Source organism: Vombatus ursinus, unplaced genomic scaffold, assembly GCF_900497805.2.
Source record: "Vombatus ursinus unplaced genomic scaffold, bare-nosed wombat genome assembly UNPS02014774.1, whole genome shotgun sequence".
NCBI classification, from domain to species: domain Eukaryota; kingdom Metazoa; phylum Chordata; class Mammalia; order Diprotodontia; family Vombatidae; genus Vombatus; species Vombatus ursinus.
This window is the reverse complement of record NW_020954552.1, coordinates 18,150,338-18,170,641: the sequence shown is the minus strand read 5'-3', so window position 1 is coordinate 18,170,641 and position 20,304 is coordinate 18,150,338. Positions and strand designations below refer to the sequence as shown.

Genomic DNA, 20,304 nt, shown 5'->3' with positions numbered 1-20,304 from the left:
GGGCAAGTCATTTAACCCCATTGCCTAACCCCCCCCCCCAAAAAAAAGGAAAAAAAAACTGATTTTTTAAAAGTATGCATAGTGTAACTGATGCAGAGAGAAACATTAAAACACTATTTAAGTGCCAGTTATTATTATCAGGATGCAAGGGAAAGAGCACTGGATTTGGAATGAAAGGACCAAGGTTCAAATCCTGATACTCACAGTACCCATAAGATCTTAGACAAATCACTTAACTTTACTGGGCCTCAGTTTCCATACCCACAAATACAGAGTAGACCAAATGGTTCCTAGGATCTCTTCCAGCTCTAAAGTCTATGCTCCAATGACTCCACTGTCCTTTTATCTCCAAACTTTCTACCTCTGCTCACATAGCTGTGAGAAACTTCAAGGTACTGAAGTATGGAAATAACTGGACAACTTGTTTCACTTGATTAAACCATCATCCTAGAAAATAACCCTGATGCTAAAGGACAGTTGATCTAAGACTAGCCATTTTGTGGGGATGTTTATTTTTGTTTATACATATACACAGGTACTAACTATAGGCTTCTCAACATGGATATTTGAAATGCCATTCCCTCCAACCTTGGTAATATTAATCATCTAACCTTATGATAATGAGCAAATGTCTGTCTCTGAGTGCTGGGCCTAGAGTAAGGAAGATCTGAGCTCAAATCTGACCTCAAATACTTATTAGCTGTGTGATCCTGGGCAAGTCACTTAACCTTTGTTTGCCTCAGTTTTCTCAAATGTAAAATGGATATGCAATTTTCCAGGGCTGTTGTGAGGAGCAAACAAGATAATATTTGTAAAGGATTTGGCACATAGTAGGCACTTAATAAATAAATGAAGTTCTTACTTTCTTACTTTCTAGCACCTTATTAGAAATCAGGATTCAGAAATGGGATCATCATAGAGAGGTAATAGACATGGTGCAGATTGAGGCACATTTTTCAAGGACGTGGCCAGTCCAGAAATTTGTTTTGTTTGATGATACATGTTTGTAACAGAGATGTCTGTTTTTCTCACTTTCTCAATGGGAGGGGAGTGGGTAGAAGGGCCAAGGATGTGAGATGGAAGATAAGGCAGACCTTTGGAAAAAAATACAATTTAAGGTTAAGAAAAAAAGAATGAGATCATTATGCAAATACCTTCTGATGATGAAATAAATGATATGGCCAAACTAAACATATTGTTTAATCAAGTTTTAATACTAAAATCTTAGGCTGGTCAAGCATTCAGATCAGCATTTCTTAACCTGGGATCCATGACCTTTTTTTAATATTTTGGTAATTATATTTCAATACAATTGGTTTCCTTTGTAATACTATGTATTTTAAAACAATTTTCTGAGAAGGGATCCACAGAACACCTGATCTGGATTTTAACAGTGTGCATTTTCAATAATCTAAGTAGACTATTAGCAAAAGTCTCATTAGGCCTTTAAGAACACTAGCTATTAGAAGGTCAATGACTTCATTCATTCACCCAAAAATCACTGAATGAGTATGTACCATGTGCAAGGCACTGTGCTAGATTCTGTTAGGAATATAAAGAAAAATATCACCCAACTCCCTGCCTTCATGAAGCCTCAGAGGGGAGATAAGAAATGTACACAAATAACTATAAAATAATATAGAAGTGGAATAAAGGATGCTATGTTAGAGCAAAGGAAAGTCAAATTACTTTCAGCTGAGAGTGGGGGAAGGAAGAAATCTGAGAAGTCTTTGTGGAGGAACAGATTCAGCAAGCCCCACACTGCCAAGGGCCACTGCTTCAGAAATCCCCTAGGTCATCATGCAGGTACATGGGCTCTTTCAACAGAACCTTTTTTTATTTATATTTCTGAGTATTATATAAATGATATCGCTTTTGCTGACTTACCTAAATACAAGCAGGGGAGCCTATTTTCCAAGGCAATTTCCTGGGCCCGTAAGTGTTTTTTCACTGTCACTGGGTAATAGGTCCCACCTTTGACAGTTGCATCATTGGCAACAATTACGCATTCCACTCTGAAAAGCATAATGTGAATGTAATGTGAAAGGTTTCTGTAAAATTAAAGGCCAATTTCACTTTATCATTACAAATCATCCTGCCACAGCTGTCTATTTCAATTCAATAATTATGTTATGAAGTGCCTCTGCACAGCAACCCCAACCCCTGTGCTCCCCTCCTCGACCTGTAAAGGCATATTTATTGTATTTACAGTTATAGAGATACGTATCTCCTCCAACAGAACAGAAGCTCCTTGACAACAGGGGTTGTTTCCTTCTTGGTATGTGTATCACCAACATCTAGCTCAGAGTTTTTGGGTAACTGATTTATCAATTAGGCCAGCTGGCAATCAATAGATTGATGGTCAGTGGTTTCTTTCAGGAACCAAAGATGACCAATGGAGGGCCTGAAAGCCTTAAATACTTTTTGAAAAGGAATGCCCCTGACAAGTGGAAATCAGCCCTGATGGGTGGACATTTAATGAGGGAGTGGGCTAGAAGTCTTCAGCTCCTCCTGCTGAGACCATGGCTTGATTATGAGAATCAGCTGCCTCCAACAATCTGGGCGGAGGAAACCATTTTCATCCAGACCTCTCTGACTGGTTTTCTTCTTCGTGAGCTGAGTCACCCTAAACTCAAATGGAGAGGTATAAGGACAGGGGCTCCTTTCCCCTGTCTTCACCCAGACTGGATTCTATTTACACTCTAAGTAGAAGTTAGGTCTCCTAGTTGGTTGGGATCCCATCCAAGATTGAAGAGCATGTTTCTTTGATGGCTGGGGGCAATCTCATCAATCAGTCATGTTCCTCAGACACTGACTTTTTACAGGAGCTGGGCCTTAATGAGGAAATAAAGGGAAAAAGTCTAGATCTCAATTTAATAATTGGTTATTAAAATAATAGTAAAATAATAATTTCTCTCATTTCTTATATGAGACTAGAGCTTATGAGAGACTAATGTTGAATTATATGTAGATCTTGGAGTTATCTGCATAGAAATGATAATGAAATCCATGGGAACTGACAAGGCTACCAAGTAAAAGAGTATAAAGAGAAAAAAAGGCCCAGAGGAGAGCCTTGAGGTACACCTACAGGGAGGTGTGGGGGTGATTACATGAATTATGAAATAGCAAACAAGACTGAAAAGGAACCCACAGACAGTGAGGAAGAGAACCAAGAAAGAACAGCACCACAAAAATTGAAAGAGGAGTATCCAGGAAGAGAGGATAGTGCAATGCATCAAATGCTGCAGTGACCTAGAGAAAGACTGGAATCTGATCACCCATCAGATGTGGCAATTAAGAGATCACTGGTGACTTTGGAGAAAGCAGTTTCTATTGAGTGATGAAGTTGGAAGCCAGACTGAGAAGGGATGAGAGAAGAGAAAGTGGAAACAATGAAGGTAGACAGTTTTCCCAGAAGGTGGCTATGAAAGGGAGGAGAGATCTAGGAGTTTAGCTCTAGTGAGGGTTCTTTAAGTGGCTACTATGTGCCAGGACACTATACCGAGTGCTGGGATATAAACACCAAATTAAGATAGTTAATGCCCTCAAGGAGCTTACATTCCTATTGGGGGATACAACCTATTTGCAGCTATGTAAACACAAAATCTACACAAAATAAGCAGTGATTATGCTATGGTAGAGATTAACAACTAAGGGGACTCAGGAGTGTCCTCTTTAATAAGGTGGCACTTGACCAGAGCCCTGAAGGGAGCCAGGGGTTCCAAATGGTAGCGGTAAAAAAAGGAGAACATTCTAGGCATGGTAGTAGCAGAAGATAGAATGTCACATATGGGGAACAGGAAGTAGGCCAGTTTACCTCAGGCATGGAAGTGTGAACAGGAATAATGTGTAATCATCCTAGAACTAAAGAATGAAAGCAGATGGTACAGGGGTTTGCATTTTATCCTAAAGGAGACAAGGAGCCACTGAAGATTCCTGAGCAGCAGAGTGACCTCATCAAGTCCTGTATTTCAGGAACAGCAATTTGGCAGCTGTGCAGGATAGACTGGAGAGGTGAGAGGCTGAATGCAGAGGTTGAATATATCTGGTCTTTCACTGCTAATTCAGACTACATAGAAAGGAAACAGGAATTTGGAGATAGAGACTACCCTGAAAGAATTTAGATGGATTAAATTAAATCCTCCCTACAAAGAATCTCTAATCAACATAAATTCTGCAAATCTAACACAGAAAGCAAAGTCCTAGACATCTTGGCCCCATGAAAAGTCTTTTTCCATGATGAACTGCCCAGCAGAAGACACGTAAGGTCCTTACCCTGACACTCGGCCAATGCCTGTAATAATTCCCCCTGCTGGGACCTCTTCATTAGGGTACAACTGGTAACCTGCAAACTGGGAAAACTCCAGGAATGGAGATCTGCAGAGAGGAAAAAGATAGTATGTAAATTACTGTCATTAAACAAAACTAAACAAAGTAACACATTAAAAAAAGTTTCTCAACATAAAAGGTATTTTTTCTTTATTGCTAATCTTCAAATGTATGCCTTTAGTACGTTATGAAGAAATTTCCAAATGAAAATCAAGAATTGCAAATTTATTGATTAAAAAACAATTGTAAGAAATGAAATCCCACTATAATTAGTCAGGTAAACGAACATTTATTAAGTGCCAATTGTGTGCTAGGAAATGTACTTAGTGCTGAGGATACAGAGAATGGCAAAAGACAGTCCTTGCTCTCAATTACTCCACAAGGCTACCCATTCTAATAACAATATGAATGAGGAGAGGTGTTCTGCATTGGCACTTAAAAGTATACTAACCCTGGATCTAAGAGTCTGTCAATTCTTTCTCTAGGCAGCAGTTTTCCTCTTGATGTGTGAAGTTTCCGTGCCTTCTCACTACCTCCTATGACAATTAAATTATTTCATTAGCATCACAATAATAACTGTCATTTATATAGTTCTTTAAGGTATGCAAAACATTCAATATATATTTTCATTGGACTCTCATCACTCCTGTATGAAATAAGTACTACAGGTAATACCCTCTTTTTACAAATGAGAATAATGAGGTGAAGCTTAAAGATTTTAAAGTGATTTGCCCATGGTAACACAGCCAGAGTCAGACGGAAATGGAACCCAAATCTTCCTGGTGCCAAGTCCAACATCCTACCCCTTGAGCTTCTCTGCTGCCTAGTCCTACAGCAAAGCAGATACTGCAGGCTACTATCTATATTTAATGTAGTACTAAATAAACAGGTTACTACTTTAGATAAAAGCCTATTGACTCTTTTTAAAAGCTTAAGATTATCACTTAAGGAAGCAGTTGATCCTTGCAACTATTTCTTTTGATTATAAGCTACTGACTTCTGAAAATTAACTGTAATATCTCCACTGCATGGAAAAAATCATGTTTTCCAACATATTTTTTACCTTCTCCTATATACCTTTGCACTGAAATCACAGAGTATTAAATATATATAAGCACAATTCCTTACACACAGTAGGCGTTTTTTACTAGATGCTTATTAAATGAACAAATTTTCTTTGTGATCAAAGAATTTATTATCAAGGGCACTATCATTCTTCCAACACCAAGCTTCACAACCTCAGACACTCTCACCTCCCATAGCCAATCATTTGTTAAGTCTTGTTGACTCTACCACCATAACATCTCTTGTATCCATCCCCTTTTCTCCACTCACAGATACCACCCAATTTCAGATTCTCATCCCCTCTCACCTGGACTATTATAAAAAAGTTTCATGCCTCAAATCTCATCCCCCCTCTATCCAACTACCAAAGCAATATTCCGAAAGAATAGATCCATATCACTCCCAAAAAGCTTCAGCTGTTCTCTCATGCCTGTAAGATCCAACATAATCTCCTCCATCTGGCATGAAAGCCTTCTATAAAAGGCTCTCAGCCTCTCCTTTTTAGATATATTGCCCATTATTCCATACACTGTATACTGTCCAGTTCAACAGGCCTATGTGCTATTGGCAGGACCTGAAATTCCATCCCTCTTGTCTGTGCTACTGGAATACAGGACCGTCCACCATTCCTAGAAGTCTTCCCTCCTCAGCCCAACCTCCAAGAATCCTTCCATTCCTCTGAAGCTCAGCTCAAGGGCCACCTCCTATACGAGTGTCTTTCCTGATCCCTTCACATTTTCAGGGCCTTACGTCCACTCCCCTATTTGTTTGTACATATTTTGTACTGGTTGATCTACGTAAACAAGGTTTTTCTCCAAAAGAACATAAACTCCTTGAGAGAGCACAATGCCTCACATATGGTAGGCATTTTTGCTAAATGCTTATTGAATGAACACATTTTTTTTGAGATCATAAGAATTCACTGTTAAGGAGCCAACCTACAAGTGATAAGACTCTATATTTAACATAGACTGGTCCTCAGAAAGCAGACATAGTCTGTTATTAGGGACACACTCAAAAGTTTTGTTAGCATTGTAAAAAATGCCAAAATCTGCATTCTGTGGGCATAATCTTTGAGAACCCTAGGTCACCTCCATACCATGGAGGTATTATGATGGGACTCTGTGAAGGTGATGCTTAATAAATGTTTGCTGACTGAACGACTGGGCAGAAGTACTCCTTTTAAGCCTAAACTTTCTTCAATGGAAATAGGTAGCAGATCTAAAGAATCACTAGCCTTCTTAAACTGTGAACTTCATAAAGGTCAAAGTATATGGTATGGCTAGAGTCCACTAAAAAAAGATCCTCTTTCAGAAGATAACCAGAATTTTTTTGGTCTACCTACAACTATACTACTGATACATAAAATAGTAATTCAGCATTCAATAAGCATTAATATATGTGCAGCACTTCAGTAAATGAAATTAAATAGCATGTTTAGTTCCACTATTTAAGGTTTTATTAATAATAAAACTACAGTTCCTTTCTTCCCAAACAAATGACTAAGTCTTCAAAAAGCAATATTAAAGGCTGAAACATAAGAGAACTTGAAGACTGTAAAATTCAAAGGAAATCTGAAACAAAGGCAGAAATGACACAATTAGGGGAGGAGAAGTAAAGGAGAGAGAGGAAGGGAACAAAAGGTGAGGGAAAGTTAGCTATTCTTCACAATCCTTTTCACTTAACAAGCCTTCCTATCAACAAAAACACTTTATTTCATTATTCTAAAGTGACACCTTGAAATTCTGATATTTCTAATTCTTCTTTATTTTCTTAGGAAAAAATTAAAAGGAAAAGTGTTTTACTTTGAAATTAGAAAACTCACGCACTGCAATAATCGAAAAGGGGGGGAGGGCCAAAACAAATTACACTCTCATCTCTCATTCTAAGTGTGTATACAAAGAAAACACAAAGTAAAATACAAAATGCTAGGAACATAGTAGGAACCCCACAACCCTACCACCCCCCCCAAAAAAATTTGACAAATCAGAACTATTCTAAGGCCAGTAACCATACTAGCAATACGCAAAATTGTAAAGTTGGTAAAATATATCTCTCTTTCCTCTTTTGGTGTCCACCTGGCAAGCAACCAATACCATTCTCATCTAGTACTGCAGAATTCCTCACCCATCTTTGTCATACCTAGGTGTGCTCTCCCCACAAATCCTCCATGCTCCTGCCCAAAAGACCAAATAACAAGGCAAAACTATGAACAGGTTAATGGGTTAGTAACCCATTCTAAATAACTAACAGGGTTTTTTTGGAGACCATGACTTATTCCAAACAATAGATTATAAAAGTATAGCATCTGAGCTAGAAGTTCCCTTAGAGGTTATCTAGTCTAACACTCTCATTTTATACATGACAGAATAGAGACCTGGAGAGGAATGATTTGCCCAAAGGAACACAAATAATTAAACCCCAGATCCTCCAACTCCAATAGCATTCTTTCTAGTGCAACACAATGCTTATAAGGACTTTTATGATGCTGTTGAAGAACCTAGCAAACTAAAGAGACAGACAGACACCCCCTCAAATTATATCATGAAATACACCTCTTACTCTACCTAGGAATAGCCCAGCTTTTAAAAAAATTATAATTTCTTTTCTGACCAATAAACTAATCAACAAGCATTTATCAAGTACCCATTAGAAAGTAAATTTCTTTGGAATAAAGACTGTTTCACTAATTGTATTTGTATCCCAAACATCTAGCACAGTACCTGGCATACAGTAGGTACTTAAATGCTTATTGATTAACTGACAGATTGATACAGTATGCCAGGCACTGTAAGTAAAACACTGGGGATAAAAAAAAAATCAAAAATAGTTTCTGCCCACAAACAGCTTACATTCTATTGACAGAAACAACACGTAACCATATGATTACAAAACATATAAAAAGTACAAGTTATTTTTGGGGAGGACAGAAATATTAGTAACTGGGGGAAATCAAGAATGGCATTATATAGTAAGTGGCACTTTATCTGAGCTTTTAAGGAAGCTGAAGATTATAAAAAGCAAAGGTTAGGAGTACTTATGCACACTGAAACCAGGCCAACGGCACAGAGAAAGAGTGTTACATGTGTGGAAGAACAAGGAGGCCAACTGGGTTAAGATAGAGATTGTAAAGGGGAATACAGCATAATAAATTTGGAAAGAAAATCTTGGCAGAAATTGTAAAGGGCTTTAAATGCCAAACAAAGGAATTTCATCCTAGGGACAACAGGAAGTCACTACAACTTTTGTGCAGAAGAGAACCATGGTCAGATTTGTGCTTCAGGAATATCACTTTGGCAACTCTTCACAGGATTAATTATAAAGGCACAAAATTAAATTTTAAAATAAAATAAATGTCACTATATTTACCTAGCCTGATACGCTCTGCTCGCTCATGTAGTTCAGTTACTAGAGCTTTCATTCGTTCATAGTTTTCCTAGAACAGATTAAAAACAAATTAAAAAGTTATGGAAAATAGATAAATGCTCACAGGATATAATAGTAGTAACACTAGTAGTAGTGGTAGTAGTAGCAGCAGATGTCATCATCACCATCAGCATCATCATAGGTTTGCAAAGTTCTTCACATGTTAATTCATTTGATCCTTATAACAACTCTCTGAGGTAGGCATTATTATTATGCCCATCTTACAGATGACGAAACTGAAGCTGAAAAAGCTTAAATGATTTACTAAGGTTATACAACCAGGAACTATCTGGGGCAGGATTTGAACTCAGGTCTGACTCCAAGTCTGGTGCTATTTCCATTCCACCTACCTAAAGAAACACTAATTAAAAGAATTACAGCCTACCATATATAACAACCATATGAAAAAATTCTCCAAATCACTAATAAGTAAAATGCAAATCAAAAGAGCCATGTCACTTCTTTCTTCCCTGAAACATAACTCCCTTTCATTCTGTTACTATTATACCAAGATAAATTATTACTTAGTTATAAAATAAAAGCCTTTGCTAAACATGCTGTAGTTTACAAAGTGATTTAAGGTTAACAAAACATTTTCCTCACACATACACTCTGAGGTAGCTGATATGTTACTGTAAGGAAGGTGAATTTTAGTGTGTGCAAGGGGGCCTTCTTGTTATTCTTTCTTAGTTTTCTTCCCAGGATCCATAGCCATAACAATCTTTACTTCCCAGGTGTTAGATATGAGTTCTCACAATCATGGTTCAAAACAGTTTATACTTTGTGGTCTCGGTAGATATACGGATGAAGTGATGTAAAATTGTGAGGCTACTGCTGGCAATATGCCTTCTTTATCCACTGCCCTACAAATTAAGCAAGTGGGCACAGATCAGTGACTGGGGACCCCCATAGGAGTGAACGTGCAGGCTGAATGCTGTGCGTACGTGCCTTGATCGGCCCCCATCAAGGCTTAGGAGGGGGAATCTATGTGTTTGCCTCAAATGGCCCCCACTGAGGCTTGAAGGGATTTAGGGGAGAGCACAAGTTGTGCTGGTCTCGACTGACCCCATTGAGATGGAGGGGTAGTTGCCCCCCACTTCACGCCAACCCCTACAAGAATGGGTTGTTAGGGAATGCTATAGGAGTCGGAGCTCCTCTTATCAGCAAACTCCGTTTGAGAATACTAGACTAGAATAAAGTAAGCTTATTTAACCCCTTATTATGACTCCATTCCTATCTTCCCATCAGACCGGATCAAAAGCGAACCTGCTAGTGATAGAGGTGCTAGAAGCCCTCCTGTGTCTCCTTCTTAAGAAATGGCATAGTCGGTGTTTTTACTTGTCCAACAGTTACCCTCATTTTACATATAACAAACAGGTAAAAAAATTTAAACAGTTTTGTCAAGGTAATTCAACTAGTCACAACCAGTAAGTATCAGATGTAGGACTTAAACTTAAGTCTTCTGACCATCACTCTTGACATCAAACCACAGCGCCTCCTGGAAGGTACCAGAAGGACAAGGTAAGAGGTTGATAGGGGTGGGAGAAAAGGTCAGAAATATTTTTCCAAGGGCACAGAAAGGCAAAGATCAATACCTACGGGTTGAGAGAGCCAAAAAATTGTACATAGTAGTCAGGAAACTAGAAAACAATCCAAATCGGACAAGAGGCCAGAAGGTCTAGAAGGTTCAGGGGTGGGAAGTATGTTCCAATTACAGATTAAATAAACTCGTTCTTGAGTGAGAATAAGCCCAGATGGTCAAAAGTATGAATCAAGGGTAAAGGTAAACAGCATTTCCATTATCAGTTTAATAGTCCCACAAAAGACCCAAACATTTGCCTGTCTACTAAGACAAGAGTGATATGCAAGGAGAAAATTGGGGAAAGTATCTTATTTGCTACACGTGCTCATTTCACCCTTTTCAATAAAGAAAAGGGGGAAAACAGCTTCTTTCACTTAAGGAGATATTTTGATTCTTAAGAAACCTGACCTTGGGCAAATCACTTAACTTCCATGAGACAATCATAAAATGAGAGGATTGCAGTTAAATAGCTTTTTAGGCTCATTCTAGGTCTAAAACTCTAATTATTATGATCTCTGAAATAATCAGCTATTTGTCCAACTAATATTTTTTCAACTAACCAACTAATCTTTAGTTTTTGTAAAGCAATGGAATGTATCATCAAGAGAGGTTGCATAGAATTTTTTAAGACATTTTTAAGCTGTATTTTTAAGACTGTTATATTTTGTAAATAATTTGAAGCTACCTCAAAATCAAGGCAATGAAACTCCTCAAAATTTAATATAATTTTATGATTCTATGAGTAGTGCTTCAGTCTGTCACAGCTACTCTTTTGCTTTTTCTAGCATCAAAAAGACCCAGTCACCAATCTGATTCCATCTTAATGCTTATGAAGTCAAACAAACAGGATGTGGAATCAAAATTAAAAGCAAATTTGCCCTAATAAATGAGTCTCATCAAAACAACTCTGAAGTTCCACCTTATACTCAGTCAATTGGCAAAGATTAATAAAAGAGGGATTAGTAGCTAATAAAGAAGCTAAAATGTCCATACTATTACATCCAGATTCCACTGTTGGTAATATAACCCAAGAAAGTCAAACACATAAAGAAAAAGTCCCATACATACCAAATATGGCATCAAAGAACTGAAAACAAAGTAGATCCCATCAAGTAAAAAAGAATGACTAAATACATTATTGTACATGAATGTAAATATTACATAGTCCTAAGAAACAAATAATATGAAGAATTCAAAAAAGCATGGGAACTTAAATGCCTAACAGAGTGAAGAAAATAGGAAGACCCAGAAGAACAATGTATACAATGCTATAACAATGTAAATGTAAAAACAAAGAAAAAAGAAAGTAAATACTGTGTAATTACAATGACTAAGTATGGGCTGGGATTGGGGAGGAGCCAACATGGTGGAGGGAAAGCAGTGCCTTGCTTGAGCTCTCCCCCAAAACCCCTCCAAATACCTATAAAAAATGGCTCTAAACAAATTCTAAAGCAGTAAAACCCACAAAAAGACACAGTGAAACAAATTTCCAGTCAAAGAGAGCCTGGATGATTGATCAGAAAGGTATAACATGCCGGGTGGGGAGAGGAGAGCAGTTTGGCATGGGCACGCAGGCCACAGCAACCCTGGAGCAGGCCTCAGAGGACTGAATTGCAGGCAGCTGTGGCAGTTTCCAGACTTCTCAACCCAGGAACACCAAAGACAACTTGGAAAGTCAGTGGGAAAAGTCTGTGACTGCAGTGAGAGAGGAGCTAGATCTCAGCCGCAAGTCTCGAGTGCGGCCTGGGGCTGCGGCTGTTTCCTGAGCTTCCCGCCCACAGACTGAGGGGGAATCAAGTGGCTTATCAGAAGGGGACTGCAGGGTTCTCTTTGCCAGCGCTGAGGCAGAAACCTCTTGCTTTACCGGTGCTTGAATCTGGATCACAGTTCTGAGGGGCGGTCCTGGAGTGAGGAAGAACGCTGGTGTTGTGGAGCTTGATGTGGTGGTGGAGAGAAAACTCCTCACTCCTTATCATAGCACCTTGGAAGAAGTGAAAATTTTCAGATCCCTAGAACTATCTCTGAAAACAGCTGTACAAACCCCTGAAGCTTGGGACAGTATATTCTCCACATTGGAAGCAGACTTTGACCTTAACAAAGAGTTTAAAACTCAAGTAATTGGCCGGGATCATGAGAAAGCAGCACAAAAAAAGTCAGACTATATTATCTTACTTTGGTGACAAAGAAGATCTAAAAATACAACCAGAAGAAGACAACAAAGCCAAAGCTCCTACATCCAAAGCCTTCAAGAAAAATATGAATCAGTCCCAGGCCTTGGAAGAGCTCAAAAGGGATTTTAAGAAGCAAGTAAGAGAAGTAGAGGAAAAACTGAGAGTGATGCAAAAAAATCATGAAAAACAAGTCAACAGCTTGCTAAAGGAGACCCAAAAAAATACTGAAGAAAATAACACCTTAAAAAATAGCCTAACCCAAATGGCAAAAGAGGTCCAAAAAGCCAATGAGGAGAAGAATGCCCTAAAAAGCAAAACTGGCCAAACAGAAAAGGAAGTCCAAAAGATTACTGAAGAAAATGCTTCCTTAAAAATTAGAATAGAGCAATTGGAAGCTAGTGACTTTATGAGAAATCAAGACACTGTAAAACAAATCCAAAAGAATGAAAAATTAGAAAACAATGTGAAATATCTCACTGGAAAAACTGACCTGGAAAATAGATCCTAGGAGAGATAATTTAAAAATTATTGGACTATCTGAAAGCCATGATCAAAAAAAAGAGCCTAGACATCATCTTTCAAGAAATGATCAAGGACAACTGCCCTAATATTTTAGAACCAGAGGGCAAAATAGAAATTGAAAGAATCCACTGATCTCCTCCTGAAAGAGATCCCCAAAGGAAAACTCCTAGGAATATTGTAGCCAAATTCCAGAGTTCCCAGGTCAAGGAGAAAATATTACAAGCAGCCAGAAAGAAACAATTCAAGTATTGTGGAAACATAATCAGGATAACACAAGATTTAGCTGCTTCTACATTAAGGGACCGCAGGGCATGAAATATAATATTCCAGAGGGCAAAGGAGATAGGATTACAACCAAAAATCACCTACCCAGCAAAAGTAAGTATAATCCTACAGGGGGAAAAGTGGTCATTCAGTGAAATAGAGGACTTTTCAAGCATTTGTGATGAAAAGACCAGAGCTGAATAGAAAATCTGACTTTCAAATACAAGACTCAAGTGGAACATGAAGAGGTAAACAGGAAAGAGAAAATCATAAGAGACTTATTAAGGTTGAACTGTTTACATTCCTGCATGGAAAGATGATATTTGTAACTCATGAGACCTTTGTTAGTATTAGGGTAATTGGAGGGGAAAAATTATATGCACGTATATACAGATACAGATAGATAAATAGATAGCTAGATAGATAGATAGATAGATAGATAGAGGGCATAGGGTGAGTTGAAGATGAAGGGGTCATATCTGGAGAATAAAATTAAGGAGTGAGAGAGGATTATACTAAGAGAAGGAGAAAGGGAAATACAGAACGGAGTAAATTATCTCACAAAAAAAAGAAAAGAAAAGGCTCTTACAGTGGAGGGGAAATGGGAAGGTGAGAGGGAATGAGTGAATCTTATTCTCATTAGATTTTGCTTAAGGAGGGAATAACATAACACACTCAATTGAATATGGAAATCTGTCTTACCCTACAGGAAAATAGCTGGGGGAAGAGGCCAAGAGAGTAGGGGGATGATATAGAGGAGGGCAGATTGGGAAAGGGGGTAATCAGAAGCAAATACTTCTGAGGAGAGACAGGGTCAAAAGAAAGAATAGAATAAATGGGGGGGCAGGATAGAATTAAGGGAAATAGAGTTAGTTTTTCACAGCATGTCTACCATGGAAGTGTTTTGCATAACTGCACATCTATAACCTATATTTAGTTGCTTGCCTTATCAATGAGGGTAGGTGGGGAGGGAGGAAGGAAGAAAATTTGGAACCCAAAGTTTTAAAAACACATGTTTAAAAAAAATGTTTTCACATGCAACTGGGAAATAAGAAATACAGGAAATGGGGTACAGAAATCCATCCTACCCTACAGGAAAATTGAAGGGGAAGAGGATAAGAGAAGGGGGGGAGAGATAGAAGGGAAGGCAGACTGGGGGAAGGGGTATTCAGAATGCATGCCATCTTGGGGTGGGGGGAAGGGCGAGATGGGGTGAAAATTTGGAACTCAAAACCTTGTGGAAGTAAATGTTGAAAACAAAAAAATTTTTTAAATTACCTTTAAAAAAAAAAAACAAAAACAATGACTAAGTATTGTCCTGTAAGAATTGAAAAAATCAACTCCCCTCTTTAAGGAGGTGGTGACTATGGGTATAGAATACTGCAAATACTGTCAGGCAGGATTGATATATTGATTTTGCCTAATTGCTTTTTACTCTTGTTTTTCAATCTTTGTTATGATGGATGGTTCTTTGACTAAGAAAGGAGAGAGGTCCTTTGTAGGTGATATAACAACAAAAGAGGTCAATTAAAATGATATTTCATTTATATATCATTTCAAACTAAATTTATTTCATTCATTATATCATTTATTTCACACATTCATATTTCATTAATTCATTTCTTTTTTTAAAGGATTTCTAACCTGGTAGATCAGGAAAATGCTAAAAACTCTATTTACCCAGTATAGCATTTAATAAAATAGCTCATACTATTCTTGTGAAAAAGATAGATATGGACAAGACAGTGAGTTCTCAAACCAGTTTTCCTCTTTCTCACTCCAAGGTGCTGTAAGCAAGAACTTCTACAAAATCAGCAAATTGCAGGAAAGGTTAACATGTATTATTATTATTATTATTGTTGTTGTTGTTGTTGTTGTTGTTATTGCGTTAAGAATAACCTTTGTTTCCTCTGTTTTAAACAAGAAAAGCTTGGAGTAGGAGGGAAATTTCTCAACAATCCCATATACAGGGAGTTCTCAAACCAGCAGGTCTAGTCACTGGTTCCATAACATTGCAAAAGAAACAGGACAGAGATTGCTTAACTTCTCCCAAAAGTTCTGGAATCTTTTCCATCCTTACAACCCATCTTCAATTTGCATTTTTAATCTAAAGAACAAATAAAAGTCTGTCTAGCTTTTTTTTTAGCCATTATCCCACCTCTACCCTCAATACTAAATTATTTTTAATCTGAGAGAAGAGCATCAAATCTGGAGAAAAATAAACAACTATTAAAGAACACAAAAATCTTGAAATGTTGTGTTCTACAGAAATGCAAACTCCTCAAGGGCAGAGGTTTTATTTCCATCAGTTTCTGGCACATAATCAGAATGTAGAGCTTCTGTACTGTATGCATAATAGGAATTTAATAAAAGTTGATATGCAGCTAACTTTAACATCTAGCTTATAAAAGGCTCAAAAATAGAAAATTACACATTCAAAGCAGCCCAAATATATTAGCACTTATTTCCAGGTATTTTCAAGTACTTTGGAGTATGGGATCTATGTGGAGCTAGGGGGAATGAGGAAGGAAGATCAACAGGGAAGAAGAATTTACAGCAGGAAAAAAATTGAGAAATTTAAAAACCAAAGCAAGAGCAAGCTTGAGACTTTGCCAATATTTCAAACAAGATTAGAATCCTTTTACTCTGCATATAAATTCAATGCTCTTTCCACTACACCTTGCTCAGAAAAAATTTTCAAAAACCATCTCTATTGGTTACCACTGTGTCTGCAGAATCAACAAATTCTTTTTTGTGTGAATATCTCAGATTCCAATAATTACATGGAACCCTTATTACATGCTTTTCACAAAGTAAACACTTAATAAATGCTCATTCATTCATTTCTATTTTCTACAGCAAGACCAGAAAGAACAAAACTCACATATGCTTACATATCTATTGCATCATCCTTTTTTACCGTATTACAAATCTGTATGGATCAGTGTTATTTGTTTTAAACTGTAAGGTCCTAGAAGATGTGGACTTAGTAAGCATGTTTAACTACTTTTATAAAGCATCCAATGTATCTTAGTAAGATCAACATAGTTAAGGGACCACTGAATCTCTCAGGTCCACAAACAATCTAAGCTTGATTAACATACAAAACGAAGGAGAAATCTGATATCTGCCACAATGTGGTTGTACTCATGACCAGATTACCTTGAATTTATTACCTTAATTCCAAAGTAATAAATCTGTTTATGAGAATTGTGACTACTTCATCTAGCAAGAAATAAAAGCCTGGGGGTAGGGGAGCACCTGTATCCATCCAAAACTCAAAGCCATTATTTTCCTTAATAGTAAGTACCTGAGAAACTGGTAATCAGCTTACCCCATAGTCTATTCATAACATAGGATAGAATAGATCCTTCTGTAGCCCCACTGTCCAGAATTCCCAGCCAAGTGTATTACTAGCCCCATGAAACAAGCTCAGGAAGGCTTATTCTGTTTTTGCCAGTGCTCCAACTCTGGGTGGAAGAGCATCTAAAAAATGAGCTAACAGGTGGAGCAGTGGATAGAGCACTAGCCCTGGAGTCAGGAGAACCTGAGTTCAAATCCGGCCTCAGATATGTAATATTTCCTAGCTGTGTGATTCTGGGCAAGTCACTTAACTCCAACTGCCTCACTAAAAAAAAAAAAAAAAATGTAAAAGTGAGCTAAACGTAGTTGGGGCAATGGTCCATTATAAGAAAATAGGTTATTTTCATGGGGCTAGCAATACTCTTGGCTAAGAATTCTGGACAGTAGGCTACAAAAAGATCTATTCCAACATATAAACCATATAATGTGCAAATATACTGTGGGGTAAGCTAGGGTATTCCAGAGATGATTCTTGCATGACCATGCCACACTCTTGCATTCATCTTGTTAACTGCCCTTACTTCTATCTTCTGTACGTATCTTTATAAAAATCTTGTTTATCAATGAGTTATCTGGACATTCACAAGACAACTCCCATTTTCTTCCTTATCTGCACTGCTTCTCTTTGCATTCAGAATTTTACTCTTGAGACCTTTCCATTGCTCCTGGGTTGACTTCTCCTATAGACCTTCAGCCCATGGTATCCTACCCATCCTTCTTTGAGCCTTGGAAATATGGTCTCTCCAAATTTAGGGTATATATCAGATTATTTCTGGCTTTCATTTCCTTCTCTAGCACAAGTTTTAAGATGAAGTGGTTACTTCACCCCCTCAAAGGCTTAAATGGTTACTACTATACTTAGAATGCTCAGTTTGATGACATCCTCTCCATCCTTTAAGGTTCAATTGAAATGCCATCTCCTCCATGAAGTTTTCCCTGATCACTTGGCCTGAAGCAATTTCTCCCTCATTTGATCCCATAGCACTTTATATTCTTGTGCACTTATTCTAATTTGGACAGAGAAATGGATTTGGAATCCAATGACCTAGGTTTCTATCCTGGCTCTCCAGTTACTTCTTGCCTTTGTAACCTTGGGCAACAGTGTTCACTTCTTTCATTTATTCATTCCTATAGTCATTTCACAAATATTTAAATATCTACCATATGCAAGGTACTATTCATGAGATACATGTGTGTCATATGTCATAAACACTGTGTCACAGAAGTAACAATCCCATCTCAAAGAAAACACAAATAACCACAATACAAGGACAAAGTCCAAAGAAAGTGGCAGAAGATATTTTGAACAGGGAAAGATAACTTTACCAGCTGGGAAGGGCCTAGGTCTTGAAGCATCAGTTTCCTCAACCATAAAATGACATTGAGACTAGAAAAAAAGAGAGGCTAGAAGACCTCTAAGGTCTTTCCAACTCTAAAACCCTATGACCAAAATCATATTTATCTATGCATATATCCTACCACCTTTGACTCTAAACTCCATATTAGTGATTGGTTAATAAGTGGCAGAGATTCGTGCCCAGGTTTTCCAAACCCTGACTCTTTCCATTACATCACAGGTCCTTTTCAGGTATAGGGTCCACAATTCTATCTGTGATTCATATTCATCTTTACATACTAAGAAAACTAGCAGTGATTTGCACTGATTTGCATATCAAAAAAGGACTTTTTAAATAAGAGCTGGTATTTATTACCTATGCAAATCAGTGGAGTAAGCATTACAGGGGGATAGGCTGACGAATATGTGACACTATTATAGGACCTGAAGTTAATCCATGGTATAATATATGTATGAAGAATCCTACATTTGAAATCTGAATCGTGCTGTGCTACTTAATAGCTATGTGACTATAAGCAATTCACTTCAAGGTCTGTTTCTTCAAGAGAAGAGAAGAGAAGATATAAAAAGGAAGACAAAAGAGAAAGAGATAAGAGAGAGACTAAGAAAGAAAAAGAGATAGAAAAAGCTAAAAAGAGATAGAGTGAAGGGGGCAGCTAGGTGGTGCAGTGGATTTTATCACCAGCCCTGATGTCAGGTGGACCTGAGTTCAAATCTGGCCTCAGACCAAACACTTGACACTAGCTGTGTGACCTTGGGCAAGGCACTTAACCCCAATTGCCTTAAAAAAAAAAAAAAAGATAAAATGAGAGCCAAAGGACAGAGAGAGAAAAGAAAGAGTTAATAGAGATTAAGAGAGGGGGGAAGAGAGAAAGAAAAAGAAACAGAGAAAGATAAAGAGAGCTAGAGATTGAGAGAGAAAAAGATGATAGGAGAGAAACATAAAAACAAAGAGATAAAAGAGAGACAGACAGAGAGAGACAGACCTGCAAGGGAAGCTGTAACATTCAGTGCTTCGGCCCGGAATCCCGGTGCACTTTGCAAAGATCAGGAAGGGGGAGGGGAGGAGAGGGGTAGAGACGCGCAGGGACTGCCCGTGCACTGCCACCCTGGCTGTGCAGAGCAGCCGACCTGCGATCTCTTCCCGGGAAGGTGACGTGTTGGGGGCTGGCTTTTCACTGCTCGTTCCTGTGGGGTTCCCCGGGAGTAAATCTCAGAAGCGCCCACGGGGAACCGCGCATGTGCGCGCTGAGCCGAGGCTGGGAGTCCCACACCGCGAGGCAGACCGGGGGAGCCCGGAGGCCCGACACGAGAGGGAGGGAGAGGCCGCCGGCCCCCGGGGCGCAGCCTCGCTCTGCCCCGCCCGGCCTACCTGGTAGAGCTCGGAGCCCGTGTCGACGTGGGAGCCCAGCGCGGCCACCGCGTCCCCGTGGTAGGAGCGCAGCCTCGGGGCCGCGGCGCGGCCTAGGAGCAGGGCTCGGACGCCAAAATTCAGGGCGGACAGCATCGCGGGGAAGGAGGGCGGAGAGGAGAAACAGCCAGAGCCTCGGAGCGCAGCCCCGCCCACTCCGGCCCGTGAGGGGCGTGGCCACATGCACAGTCACGGATTGGTCGGCACGGCCCCGCCCTCCCCTCCACCACAGCCAATGACTAGTTTTACCTCGCTTCCTATCGGGTAAACTAGTCCTAAACGCCGCCGCCTCTCTGAGGCTCAAGTGTTGGCCTGCAGTCGCGAGATGCGCGTAGATCCTTTCTTAGCTTTCTAACAATGTGGGACTTTACTCTAGCTTTGACAAAATGTTTGCGCCTCCTGTGAGTTTAGGTATTAAATTGGCAGCAAAACTGCAGTCTGAGAGACACTTCCCCCAAAAAAAGAAAGAGGATTTACTAAGTAATAAAAAAGTGTGTACGCAGGTAAACATTCTGGAAAAAATGTCTTTGGAAAATGGAGTGTACATTTTGCTAGATCTAGGGAAGATCCAAAAAGAACTTCCTCCCCACCAAAAAAAAAAAGGGAGGGAGGAGGCGTTAGTTACTAAGAAACAAAAAATATGTGCACAAGTAAATCTCCTGGAACAATTTTCAGTGTCTGTCCCTGGAAGGTGGAGTATACAGAGCACTTTGCTAGATCTGGAGGAGATTTAAAGATGACTAAGACACTACCATGGAGCGTAAGATAGCGGGAAGACAAAATTCATACACAGAACACAAGATCAAGCAAACGG

At 38.9% G+C, this 20,304-nt stretch overlaps 1 protein-coding gene across 1 annotated transcript in view; it reads right to left on the bottom strand.

Moving 5' to 3' along the window:
- The window catches only part of MCCC2 (methylcrotonoyl-CoA carboxylase 2), an 83,319-nt gene extending 63,733 nt beyond the window's left edge, over positions 1-19,586 (bottom strand). Inside the window, exons 1-5 of the mRNA XM_027864322.1 lie at positions 19,452-19,586; positions 8,764-8,830; positions 4,781-4,865; positions 4,276-4,377; positions 1,888-2,015 (exon numbers count right to left, since the gene is read on the bottom strand). Coding sequence (XP_027720123.1) covers positions 1,888-2,015; positions 4,276-4,377; positions 4,781-4,865; positions 8,764-8,830; positions 19,452-19,586 — 517 coding nt within the window. The remainder of the gene's footprint in view (positions 1-1,887; positions 2,016-4,275; positions 4,378-4,780; positions 4,866-8,763; positions 8,831-19,451) is intronic.
- Positions 19,587-20,304: the final 718 nt, after the last annotated feature.